The sequence below is a fragment of the Acartia tonsa genome, chromosome 4 (genome assembly GCF_053477335.1).
Source record: "Acartia tonsa isolate MP-2025a chromosome 4, ASM5347733v1, whole genome shotgun sequence".
In the NCBI taxonomy this organism is placed as follows: domain Eukaryota; kingdom Metazoa; phylum Arthropoda; class Copepoda; order Calanoida; family Acartiidae; genus Acartia; species Acartia tonsa.
The window spans coordinates 2,471,145-2,485,357 of NC_137263.1; the positions used below are offsets into that span (position 1 = coordinate 2,471,145).

Here is a 14,213-nt window from a genome sequence, read left to right on the forward strand (position 1 = left end):
TTTGTTTTTTCTCAAAGGTTCATTTTTTCCTTTTTTTTTAGAACATCTTACACAAACACACACATACACACACAAACACATCACACACAGAAAAAGATTTAAAGTAAAGATTATGTGAGATAAATTCTAAAAAGTAGCAAAGCATCATTAAAATTTGCTTTTTCAGTCTGTTTTTTTCCCTACCTATACTATTTTTGTTCTTTAATGTAACCAAATCGTTTGCTTGGAGAAGGGTGATGATTCCCCCCCCTCTCAATTGACAGACCTTTATCTGCAATTGTTCTTTTCCTGTGACCCAGTAAAGAATGCAGCATGAGATCACATAACAGTCTGATGGACACACAGATACTTTCCTATCTTGTTCAGTATATCAACAGTCTGATGGACACACAGATACTTTCCTATCTTGTGCAGTATATCAATAGTCTGATAGAAACACAGATACTTTCCTATCTTGTTCAGTATATCAATAGTCTGATGGATACACAGATACTTTCCTATCTTGTTCAGTGTATCAACAGTCTGATGGATACACAGATACTTTCCTATCTTGTTCAGTATATCAACAGTCTGATTGACACACATATACTTTCCTATCTTTTTCAGTATATCAATAGTCTGATGGATACACAGATAGTCTCCTATCTTTTTCAGTATATCAACAGTCTGATGGACACACAGATATTTTCCTATCTTGTGCAGTATATCAACAGTCTGATGGACACATAGATACTTTTCTATCTTGTTCAGTATATCAACAGTCTGATGGACACACAGATACTTTCCTATCTTGTTCAGTATATCAATAGTCTTATTAATACAAAGATACTTTCCTATCTTGTTCAGTATATCAAAAGTCTGATGGACATCCAGATACTTTCACATCTTGTTCAGTGTATTAACAGTCTGATGGACACACAGATACTTTCCTATCTTGTCCAGTATATCAATAGTATGATGGATACACAGATACTTTCCTATCTTGTTCAGTATATCAATAGTCTGATGGCACTCAGATACTTTCCTATCTTGTTCAGTATATCACTAGTTTTATGGCACACAGATACTTTCCTATCTTGTTCAGTATATCAATAGTCTGATGGATACACAGATAGTCTACTATCTTTTTCAGTATATCAACAGTCTGATGTACACACAGATACTTTCCTATCTTGTTCAGTATATCAATAGTCTGATGGATACACAGATACTTTCCTATCTTGTGCAGTATATCAATAGTCTGATGGACACTCAGATACTTTCCTATCTTGTTCAGTATATCAATAGTCTGATAGAAACACAGATACTTTCCTATCTTGTTAAGTATATCAATAGTATGATGGACACAGATACTTTCCTATCATGATCAGTATATCAATAGTCTGATGGACACAAAGACACTTTCCTATCCTGTTTAGTGTTTAGTATATCAATTGTCTGATGGAGACACAGATATTTTTCTATCTTGTGCAATATATCAATAGTTTGATAGATACTCAGATACCTTCCTATCTTGTTCAGTATATCAATAGTCTGATGGACACACAGATACTTTCCTATCTTGTTTAGTATATCAATTGTCTGATGGACACACAAATACTTTCCTATCTTACACTTACATACATCCTGTTACTTTTCTATAAGAATAATTCTACAAAACTATCTGGAGTACATTTTAGTAAATGTTTTCTTTTTAATTACCCTGCATTCTTATAGGTTCAGAGGTGGAAAATTCCCCATTTCTCAATTTTTCCCCCTTTTTAGTTATAATATTATTAGAAGTGTTTAGACAATGGTATTAGAATTAGCTTTTTATATAATTTCAACATATTATCTGGTTTTTGGAAATAGAAATATTATGAAATTAACCTAATAATTGAGAGAAAAGGAGATACAAAAGGAAAGGAGTAAATATCTCACCCCCCCTCGTTATGACTTGACACCAATCCACACACTCAAACACAAATTTACACTCACACATTCACATTCATGACTCAAATAGATTTTTACCCCTTTGGTAAACGCCCCAATGATTATCCCCTTTTCTTCCCATTGTCCCCCTTTTCCCTTTTTTAAGGCCTGCAGCTTCTTAAAGATAGTTAAAGAGGTTAAAGGGGGAAACTGGAGAGGTGTGATCTTTCTGATAAATAAATGCAAAATTGTAGACCAAGAAAAAAAAAAGAAAAATGTTATTTGATCTCCTACTTATCATTTGCAAACACATTTATTTTTGAGACAAATCTTCTTTTTTTGTCATATTTTTAGAAGTAATAAAACAATTTTTTGTTGAAGATGAAAATTATCATCAATGTGAAATTCCCTTCTCATGTTATTGTCCTATTTCTCCAAGAGGTTGTACTATATTTTTTTAGAATACCTATCTTTGCACACAAAGTGGGAAAAGAAAGCATGTACTGTTAGTGGGGGAAAGGGGAATATTGTAAATGAGATGAGAAGATTTCATTTTGGGGGAGGAGGGTAGAAAAAGAGAGAGAGAGTCACAATTTTTCAGGTAGTAGTGTTGGCCCGACCGCTGTCCTCGCCTAGCCGCACTCAGAGTAGAGAAACTTGACCTATAGTGCACTAGTGTAGTGTGTGACCAACCCGAGGCTTATATACCACGTGATCAGGGGGAACAAGGACGCCTAGATCACCATGGCTAGCGGGGTCAAAGTCTCCGAGGAGGTGAAGATTAAGTATGATGATATTAAGAAGAAAAAGTCCTACAGATATCTCGTTTTCTATATCAAGGAAAATTATGATCTTTTTTTGATGATTCTGATTAATATAAAATTATATTTTTATAGTATTAAATAACTTTTTTCACCCTTAATAGTTATTTTGTCTCTCTTTTTTCACAAAAATTAAAATTGCATTTTTTTTGTGGTGGTCTATTTATAGAAATGTAAAAAGTCGCCTAGGAATGTAGGTCATTGTACTGGGTGAATCTTTATTAACTTGTTTTTTTTTCTGTAATTTTATGGCATTTAAACTTATTATTATTTTCAGTTCATCTTAAATTAAAAATTAGACTATTTAATATAATTTTATTTTTGTTCATAAGAGAAAAAAATATCCTACTATAAAAAGCTTTTTTGGTCTGTAGCGAGGGATCTCACTAACAGTTGAATCGACAGTGTTCTTCTTTACAGTGAAGCTTCTTATAAGCCCTAAGATGGTTTTTTGATATCTATTGTTATAAAAAAGCCTGGATATTGTTTTAGGCTTTTTTTTTAGCTCTTCCAAATTCCTTAGAATATAGATCCCCTAGATGCTAGGGGCGCAAATGCTAGTATATAATGAAGTATTCTCTTGATGGTTTCTAAATGGTAAAATTTATGAGTTTTTTTTCTCTTGAAGCTTTTTATAGGCTATTTTATGAAAGTGCCATAGTTGTATAAGCTGAAGCCGCTAGTTTATTTAAATGAAACTTAAGGTGTATAGTTTATAATAAAATTTTCGGAAACTTTTTATGAGTCTGAATTCTGCTAAGTTTAGTTTTAGGTGGTTTTAAGCTATTTTTTACGGAGTAAGTAACCAGGGGCGCTGCCGCTAGTTTTATTTATATCATAGTATGTACTTTTATTTACTGTTAAAACAAAGTTAAAGATTCCCCCTACTAGCAGCCCTGTATCAGGGAGGGAGGGGACATTGGGCAGTTTATTACACTTGTCCCCAAAGTTTTATAATAACGTGTTCTTATTTCTTGGTGTAATAACTTTTGAGACTTTTATTAAGTTTTGATTAGTTGGTTCATTTAGTTGAGTGTCCAAACGTTTTAATCTACAGATGGGTAATTATATGTATCGTCATTGAGGATGTACAGTAATTTATCGGCCATTGTCTTATCCCTTAAGATCCCTGCCTTTTGTAAGATTTGAAAGTCTCCTGTTCAAAAATAAACATTTACTAACTGTTCAAGCATGCTGGGAAAGGTCAAGGAACAATAAATTTATCTTCACCTAAATTATGCTTATATAATTAAAAATAATTGGGGGAAAGATAAAAAATTGTCATCAATTAATTCATTCTAACCGTTCTTTAAATATTTTTAAGCTACCAAAGGCAAATGTCAAGTGGAATTGTATTTTGGGGTCAGATTCATTTATAGTAATGGATATGTTTTTACTTGGATCTTCTATCAGATTTGCTTGTTATCTAATAAAGTGAAACTTGCAGCCGGCTAAAATAACCCCCTTTACCCAATTCCGCCCCTCATATGCTTGATAAACGAACTGACCAATAGACGAGTTTAATGTTAGTATACTTAATGCACAACAATTTTTCCCCTGTAGTCCATTGTGATATCCCCTTTATTCCTGCTAGCATATAGATACTAACAAATCAAAATCTTAGGATCAAAACACCAGAAAGATAAAAAATTTTAAAATAAGCGAATAAATTTTGATTTTTTCCTCCACTATGGCTTAAAACTGATTTTATCCTCTGGATTAGAACCGGTTCTCAGCCATACTGAAAAATTATGCATAGCATCATATTACAGACAATTTTTCACGAATAATGAAATGAAATATCATAAGAATATTACCAGTTTTGTTAGCCTGCTTCTTGCGGCTAAAAAACTGATTTTAATCTTAGTGTCCGTGAAAGCTGTCTATAATACGATGCGATAAATAACTTTTTATTGAAATTCCATATCTCTCCCAGTCTCACCTAAAATTGTTTTGACTCACAAAAAAAATTAGTCATTTAAAAAGAAGAATATTATTATTTATTACTCATAGCCAGGTATAAATGTAAGATTCTTAAAAAATTTTAAGAATCTTAGTATTCCATACTAGCTCCTTCGCTTCTAGACTTTAGGGGAGGGAGAAGGGTTGGTTGATGTTAAATACATAGCATAAAACCACCCTAAGACAATTATAGAGCTTTTCCGAAAAACATAATCAATTTATATACTTTATATTACAGGTTAACTTAATGTATGTGTTTATAATAATGTATGCTAAGATCTTGTAAACGGTTATACATCTTGTTCCATAATTTGTTTACATTGGTCCTACGAAGGTTTTAGGTTATTTTGAGGGCGGGGAAGGACACTGCCATTTGAGCCCCTCCCCCCTTTTTTCTTTATATAAAAGTAACATAATGTCTGTCTGTCTTTGTGTCTATGTGCTTTTCCTTTACAATAAAGCTTTTTATAGGTCCAGTGAATGTTAATAACTATTTTTTGGGAGGATAGCTACACCAATAAATTTATAGAATAGATGTATAAACAGATTACTAAATGCTTTCCAATTGCAAAGACCTAAAATTCTGCAGACGAAAAATAATTTCATTAAACTTTGCTTTCTAAATTCAGCTGTTTCATGCTGTGTCCAGTGAATGTTAATACCTATTTTTGGGGAAGATAGCTACACCCTTTAAAGAGAAATTTCCCCCTCCCCTCAAGTTCCCCTAGAGGCCTCTAGGGACGTACCCGTTGGTGATAAAATAAAAAAGTACGATATCAATGTTCAAGCCATTTTTTTCACTTTTAAAAGCAGAAAAAAGATCAAAATAAAAACACCTACAGGATGAGAAAATGATTGCTGTAGAGAAGATTGGCGACAGAGATAGAAATTATAATGACTTCCTCATGGATATCACTGGCGCTGGACCCGATGACTGCAGGTTTGTGGCTATTTTTCACTTTATTTGCTATCTATAGGGTCATCCGTCCGTACGTAACAGACAGTTAGCTCTTTTAATTTTGATTTTAAATTATTTATGGTGATTCCTGTTGTAGTTTTAGAAAGCCAACTCTATAATCGTTACCAGAATGTCCGTACTTCCATTTTAAACATGTTGATTTTTAACTTTTTTAACAATGAATTTGTATGTGATTAAATTATCCGATTGATCTGATTTTTGAAATACTGATTCTTAGGACAGCAAAGTACAATTTTATAAGCGAAGCATTTCTATAATCAAGTACTTTTAAATATGCCCTTAAACAATATCCTGTACTTCAGCAGTTTTTCAACAAGTTTACATACAATTTGTTTCGATTTTTTATACACTTACATTCTGATTATTCAGTTCTGACACTCTACAAGTGTTAATGTACGTTTGTCTTCCCGGTTCAGAGCTTCGCTTTTATGGATGTTGTCATCCTTGTTCACTATAATTCTTCTGTAGTATCATATTCACTAGCTATAACGATAGCCCAAAAATAATTCAATAACATTTTCTTATTCGTTGGCCTAACAACTTTGGGTATCTTTATAGAATTTTGATTGGGTGGTTCATTTAGTCGAGTGTCCAAACTTTCAACCACTAATTGTAATAAGGGGTAATTTTGTATATCATCAATGTACATAAATTTATCAGAAATTGTCTTATCCCTTTAGATCCATGATCTCTTTCCCTTTTTTGACGCAAATTATGTATATTCATAACTTTTTTTAAAAACTTACAAACAAGGTAATATTGGTTATCTATATTTACCAGGAATAAGGGAATGGAAATAGGATATACGTGAATATATTGACAAGGAAAAATTTATTATCACTTTAGATTGCTATTATGGACCTCATTTAATGGTCATTTCGCTCACCTTGTAGAAAGGGAGGGAAGTAAGGGAGAATTTTCATTTTAGCCAGCTGCGGGCATCACTTTGTCAGAGTACATGAAAATCTTGTGCATCATCCAAGTAATACCTAATATATCAAGTATTATTCATATATAAAAGTAACAATATGTTTGATTGTCTATCTGTGTGTATCAAAGGATCTCGCTAACCGATGAACCAAGATGATTATCCTTTCTCTGGGGTCCATGGAAGGTTTTTAACTATTTAGGGGGGGGGGGGCTAACCCACAAAAAAATTGAATGATTTAATATTGCCATTTACCTTTCCCCGAACCCTGTACAATTGTACTCTATTTTGCATACTCACTTCAATGTTATAAAAAAACTATCATTTTCACATTAAAATTTATTTTTATCCATGATTTTCATACTAATGAATCATGAAAAAAAATATAAAAATAAATATTTAGCTGTTTTTAGTAGCGATGCTACTCAATAATTTCAAATATATGTCTGTCTGTCTGAAAGGATTTGGGTTACCGTGATTTTCTTGGCTTCTTTTTGCGATAGACGTATGAAAATTTAGAAAGATAGACGGCTGACTTTTTTTGTGATGATTCCGCTGACCAATGTTTTTGTGACATGAAGATTCTCAAGCGCATCTGCATGATAACACACTTGATTATGTTATGAGTGTCTTTGAACCATCCTTGTTTAATACTGGATTAATTGATAAACTCAGAAGTGTAATAATTCATAGATTTTTACTTGTTTGTTGCACCACATTTTTTATTTACTCTGATAAAGTGATGCTGGCAGCTGGCTAAAATATCGACGCCTAAGATTCCAATTTCCCTTCCTACTGGATGGAAAAACTAGCTAATAAGTGATATCCATATTAGCAAGCTTAATTGACGACAATTTTTACCCTGTTAATATATCCACGTATTCTATATCCATTTCCAGAATTACCCTTAAAAAATTTAATTCTTAAACCTGAAATGAAAGTACAATTTATATTTCTCTGAATAAAAAGTTAATAAATAAGCTTCGTTGGTATTGAATTTACTTCTGTTTTTAAAAGCGAAGCTTTTCTATAATTAAGGTAGGTCCTTCCGTACGCCCGTCCGAGATAGATAGCTTTTATTCGTTAATTTAGGCATGTTAGAATTTTCCTATCTATTTCAAACTTTACATGGTGATTTCAGTAGTAGTTAGGTACGATTTAGAAAGCGTAGCAACTCTTTAATCATTACCAGAATGTCTGTACGTTCATTTTAAACATGTTGATTTTTCTACTTTTTTATAAAAATATTTTTATGAGATCGTATTATCCGTTTGATCTGATTTTTGGTATATTGATTCCTGGGACAACAAAGTACAATATTATAAGCGAAGCAACTCTATATTCAAGTCCTAAAAATGTAAGTATGTCCATAAACATTATCCTGTATCAAGCAGTTTTTCAACAAATTTACTTACAATTTTGCTTCGACTCTTATACTTTTATATTTTGATTATTCAGTTCTAACACTATACAAGTGTTAATGTCCGTTTGTCCTATCGTTTCAGTGCTTTGCTTTTATGGATGTTATCATCCTTGTTTTCTAGAAAATATTTTTTTTACATTTTGACGTCTAGACCATTGCATCTTCTGGTTTTACTTGGAATAAATATACAAACTTTGGTTCAGTAAAACAATTACAGGAACGATTAGGTCCATTTTTCTACTTACATTTTTACATTATTGTTTTACCCAAGAGAATCGTAGATAACTACCTGCCCCAAACAGCCATGACCCTATTGCTAGCAGACGATTAATAATGACAAGACACTGCTAGATTGTACAACTAAATAAAGTACCCAAAGTTTTTAATCCAACGAATTAGCAAATTTATTTTTGAGAACATATTATCAGAAAAAGTTTTTTTGCTGTTTAATGTCACTTTTAATCATTAAGGATCAAATAACCCCCCCCCCCCTTTCCTCTTTCCAAAATAGCACAAATCCAGCCTAGTTGACTTTTCGAACCAGTTGTTACCGAGATCTTAAAGTACACATGACAAATTACTTATTTTAAACACAAGAAAAGATTTAAAAGTTTATTTTAAAGAAGAGAGGGGGGTTTAATAAAAGTATTTAAATGAATATTATCAGAAATTTATAGAAGTTGCATTTTTTGCCAATAACTTGTAAACTAACGCAAGTTATTTTTGTTATGTCGATATAATCATTATTATCATAGAGCAATAATTAAAGAGTGAACTTCTAATATAATCATAGAGTAAAAAAAAGAGTAATGTGTAGGTTACTTTTAGAATCTTGATATAATCATTATTGTCATAGAGTAACAAGTAAGGAGTAGAAATAATATATCATTATCCAAAGTACAAATTGTAATTTGTAGCTTTTACTAACATATTATAATAATTCTAATAGAGTAAGAATAAAAGAGTTATTATAAGTTTAATATAAATAAACAAATATAACATGCTTAAAATATTTCTTATAATATAATTATTTATCATGGAGTAAAAATTAAAGAGTAAAACTATTGTTACTTTCCTGTTAATTGTTGTAAAAGAGTAATGAATAAAGAGTAATAGGATTTTTGAATACAATTAAATTACAAGATTAAAAATTAAAGGTTTAAAAATCAAGTGATATCCAACGAAGATATTCAAAGATCTTTATAGACAATAACTCAAACTGGTCAATATTTCAGGTATGGCGTGTTTGATTTCGAGTACACCCACCAGTGTCAGGGCACCTCTGAGGCCTCTAAGAAGGAGAAGCTGTTCCTGATGTCCTGGTGCCCGGACTCTGCCAAGATCAAGAAAAAGATGTTGTACTCCTCCTCATTTGACGCCCTGAAGAAGTGCCTGGTTGGCATCCAGAAGTACATACAGGTACAATCATGTTTAGAATAGTTTTGCTTAGGGAGGAAGGGGGCATTTGACTGAAAATTAAACTGATGCTCAAAGATTTATAAAATCTTCTCTTTTTTGCGATGACCAAAATTTTTAACCAATTATTTTTATCAACAGTTGGTTAATTTAGTTTAACTTCATTGGGTTCAACATAAAGTCTTCTTAAAAGTTTTCAAGAAAATCTGGGGGTAGATTTTAATGACTTAGTTTTATACAAAAAGTATGAAATAGTCAAAAGTGTTTATTGAATAAAATTATTTCATTTAGGCCACTGACGAATCTGAGGCTTCTGCCGAGTGTGTTGAAGAACAGCTGAGGAAAATGGACAGAATCTAAGATCAAATACCGCGCCAAATTATTTAAACTAATGTCGTCTTCGTTTTGTATCCTAAGCCTTGTTTCAACCACACAAAAAAACCGGGGAAATGGCTAAAATAAAAAGGTTTAAGAACTGCCAATGAAATGTTGATATTTCATGTAACCTTCAATCAATGCATTATTTATTTACTGAACAAAAAGCTGCTTAAATTTTGCTAAGCGCTTTCTGATATCCCCAAAGCTTTTGATACCAGTTTAACCATTCTGTTCAAGTGTTATTCATTTTAAGAATGAATAATTTGGACAAAATTAATTATTTAAAGGATTTGAAAACTCTGTTTTTGTACTACTAATACAAATAATCATATATTATTGCTATTAAAAATGTGTGTAACTTGAATGTTCATTTTTGTTAAAAACCTGAGGTAAAATGAATATTTATTCTTATTGATTTACTTATTGTAAACTATTTTTCTATTGTTTTCCACAATAAACAATCATTGTGAAATCTGTTTTTTAATCTAATTTACCAAACGTCTATTATAAATATACTTTTTAGTGTATGTATTATACATAAGTACATGCATATGCCACCAAGACCAGTAGACTAAATATGAAACAAGCTGTAATGAACTGCTACTGTATAACAGTAAATTGTTCTTTAATATCAATACATTTTTAGCTTGTTGTTACTGCGCCACATATTGACTAATTGTCCCAGTTGTATGATCTTTAAATAATCTGCTCAGCTACTTATGGGCATAATCTTTCTTGTTTAAATTAAGAGTTTGTAGTTTTTATTTTCTCTATGAAACAGAAAACAAAGATGACAAAACCCATAAGTAACGAAGACATAAACTATAACTATATTAAGAAAACAAATCAGTATTAAAGAAAAAAGCAGTCTGGCATACTTATCAGGAGTTAAAGATTGGGAATTGTATATAACCTGTGTTTCTAAAGCTTTTAAGTCAAATAATTATCCAGGATTTAAAGGGATAAGACAATGGCCTATAAATTGATTTACATCCCAAATAATAACATACACTTAGTGATTGAAATGTTTGGAAACCCAACTTAAAGAACCAAACCAATCAAAATTCAATGTAAGTCATAATCCAACAAATATAAAAAGATTATTATAAAACTTTTGGGACTAGTGTAAAAAGTAGCCAATGTCCCCTACCTCTCTGAGTTTAAGATTGAGAATTGTATAGTAGCTATGCTTCTAAAACTTTTAAGTCAACTAATTATAGAGGTCATTTCTTTGCTTACAACAATAACAAGAAAAGGAGGGATTTTACATCAGAAGAAAAAAATTATCATTATTTTTTAAAAATGGTCTAAAACCATACAGGACAATATGTAATGCAATTCGACAAATTTTTATTTCAGTTTTAAAAAGAAAAGTAATCTTTTAAAGGTGCAAAAATAGGTATAAACCTTCCCACGACTTATGTAAAGGAGAACTATATCGGTTCAGCGGGTAGCGAGATTCTTTTGGTACAGACTCGGAGGACAATAGTTTTTTGCAGGTTCCAAATCCCTGTACCAGCAAAAAAATGGTTGCCAATAAGTGTGACTCTAATCAAGCTAACAAAGTGCTTTCATTTTTTACCAATTTTTAGATCATACAGAACCCCCTCCCCCTTTATTTTCAAAAAAATTGTATTTTTATCAATAGTTTTGAGTTATTCTGAAAACAGATCTATAGTACAGATGTATATATATACAGATAACTACCTCCCTCCCTTTTTCAATAACCTTTTTCGTCTGCTAGCAAATTGTTTTCTGCTACTTGGTTGTATTAATATTCCCAACACCATTGGTAGATTTTCAATGACCCAATTGAGAGTCGGCACAAGGCCATTGTGATGGGGAGATACAGTTTTAACCCTTTTTTGCTCTAGTGTTTTGCTCTAATATTCTGAACACAATCCTTTAAGAATAAATAATTTTTGTTAGTTTGAATGATGGTCAACCATGAATTGCTGTAGGGGGGAATATTATATTTAATAAAAGGGAAGAATAATTCACAGTGATCTTTTATTGATAGATTTTTAAAACCTGTACCCAAGGGAGGGAGAGGACATAAGACTTTAAATTACACTGGTACCCAAAGTATTATAATCTTAATCGTTGGATCAAAAACTTTGGATATTTTTTAAAAGAAGGTGTATCAACTTTTTTTTTATAGCTAGCCGGTTCTTTTAGTAAGTAGTAGATGTAAAATTTTTCATAGAATTCAGATATGCAATCGGTTTTTTTGTAGACCTCTTATTTTTTAAGTAATTTAAGTTTTTTTAAAAAAGATTAAGTCGATTTTAAGGTACTAAAATGCAACAAAAAAAAGAAAGAAAATGGCCATTATGAACAAAAATAGTAAGATCTTTAATTTGACACCTTACTTTTTCAATTCTGTCAGGTAATTATTGAAAAAATCGATTTTTTTAAACCCACGAGAATAAAAACTTTGATCTTAATTTTATCATTTCACAGGTAAAAAAATATGGGTTCATATATACCTTTAGAATCAGAAAAATATTACGAATCCATTGTAAGCAAAATTGAAAAAAAAAGTTTACAATATAGTATATAAACTACAATAAATAATTATATGAAAATATCATATTATATTATACAGGCAACGTCTTAATTCTTGAATTGAGTATAAAAATGGGAAAGGGGTAAAGAGGGGGTAAAGAGGGGGTAAAAAAGGGAAGACAAAAGTGTTGCCTGAACAAAAAATATAAATGGCCATTTGTTTATTTTTTATTTTTTTACTTTTTTAAAATTTTGCTTACAATGGATTCGTAATATTTTTCTGATTCTAAAGGTATATATGAACCCATATTTTTTTACCTGTGAAATGATAAAATTAAGTTCAAAGTTTTTATTCTTGTGGGTTTAAAAAAATCAATTTTTTCAATAATTACCTGACAAAATTCAAAAAGTAAGGTGTCAAATTAAAGATCTTACTATTTTTGTACATAATGGACATTTTCTTCCTTTTTTTTGTTGCGTTTTAGTACCTTAAAATCGACTTAATCTTTTTTAAAAAAAACTTAAATTACTTAAAAAATAAGAGGTCTACAAAAAAACCGATTGCATATCTGAATTATATGAAAAATTTTACATTTACTACTTACTAAAAGAACCGGCTAGCTATAAAAAAAAAAGTTGATACACCTTCTTTTGATAAGTTCTTTCCAAGCTTGCAGTGTCCAGACAATTTTTAAATATAACTTCAGAAAGGATAATTTTGTTTATTATCATTTGGGATGTATAAGGATTTATTATCAGGGAGTAAGGGAGGGGACAATGAGCAATTAATTCAACTTAAGAGTTTTCGCTGAAAAACAATGAAAACCAGATTTATCCAAAAAAAATTGACCAAAATTGTATTGGGATCATGGTAATATAATTTAGAACAAAATTAGGTCTAAGAAAAAAATCATTCACTTGAAAATTAAATTACCAATACACCACAATGTAGTAAACATTCTGTAATTAATCACTGATTTATTATCCATTGGCTTATCCATTTGCCTGCACCCAAAGTTTATCTATAACCAGAAATCTTAAGAGATAAAACAATAGATTACAAAATTATTTATACAATACATCCCCAACTATGATATTTTAAATTTTCTCCTCTGTACATTAGAATCATTTTTAAAAGATTGGAACCAACCAATCAAAATTCATTAGTGTGGGAGAAAGGTTCTGTGCCCAAAAAGGCACTTTAAGGGAAAACCCTATTATATATGTTTTCATTGGAGGATTTCATTAGAATCGCTAAAACTTTCTAGTGCTTGTAAAAATGTTTAGGTTTTCAATATAATTTAAAAATCCTTCTATATCAGCAAAAAGTTTAAAACAATAAATTTTTATGTTTTATTTTCTCAAAATTCTTACATTTTTTCAAAGTGCTGTAAATAAAAGGGTAAATAATAAAAGCTAGGAGGGGACATAATATGAATGGATATATTGACAGGAGAAAATTCGCCGTCATTTTAGTATACTAACATGGCTCTTGGTCAGTTCGGTCATCAAGTAGGAGGGGAGGGGATGAGGTACGTGGTGTGAATGAGTGATATCATTGTCTTAGCCAGATGCGAGAAACACTTTATTAGAGTACATGGAAATCTGGTTTAACATCCAAGTAATTATATATCCATTATTATTCCTTTGACTTTAATATTTGTTTCGAGATTGTTTTAGTCAACAACAACCTTTAACCTCAGTTATAGCTTTTAACCGTTAAGTAAAAGTGCGTATTTATTTATCCTTTTCTAACAAGTATTAAGGTTTGTTTTGTCTGAAGCTTAAGATCTCAATAAATACTTAAACGATTGGGTTCTCTTTTTTAGGCTAGCACCACATAATTCCAGTAATGGTTTTAGGATAATTTATTTTATATTCATGACT

The 14,213-nt window shown here is 31.0% G+C and overlaps 1 protein-coding gene across 1 annotated transcript; it reads left to right on the forward strand.

The window, feature by feature from the left end:
- The first annotated feature begins 2,525 nt into the window (after positions 1-2,525).
- Positions 2,526-10,290, forward strand: LOC145315671 (cofilin/actin-depolymerizing factor homolog). Its single transcript, XM_080155680.1, has 4 exons — positions 2,526-2,749; positions 5,535-5,634; positions 9,260-9,443; positions 9,732-10,290. Exons 1-4 carry the CDS (start codon positions 2,656-2,658, stop codon positions 9,798-9,800), a joined length of 447 nt encoding a protein of 148 aa, XP_080011806.1. The 5' UTR covers positions 2,526-2,655; the 3' UTR covers positions 9,801-10,290.
- The last annotated feature ends 3,923 nt before the right edge of the window (positions 10,291-14,213 follow it).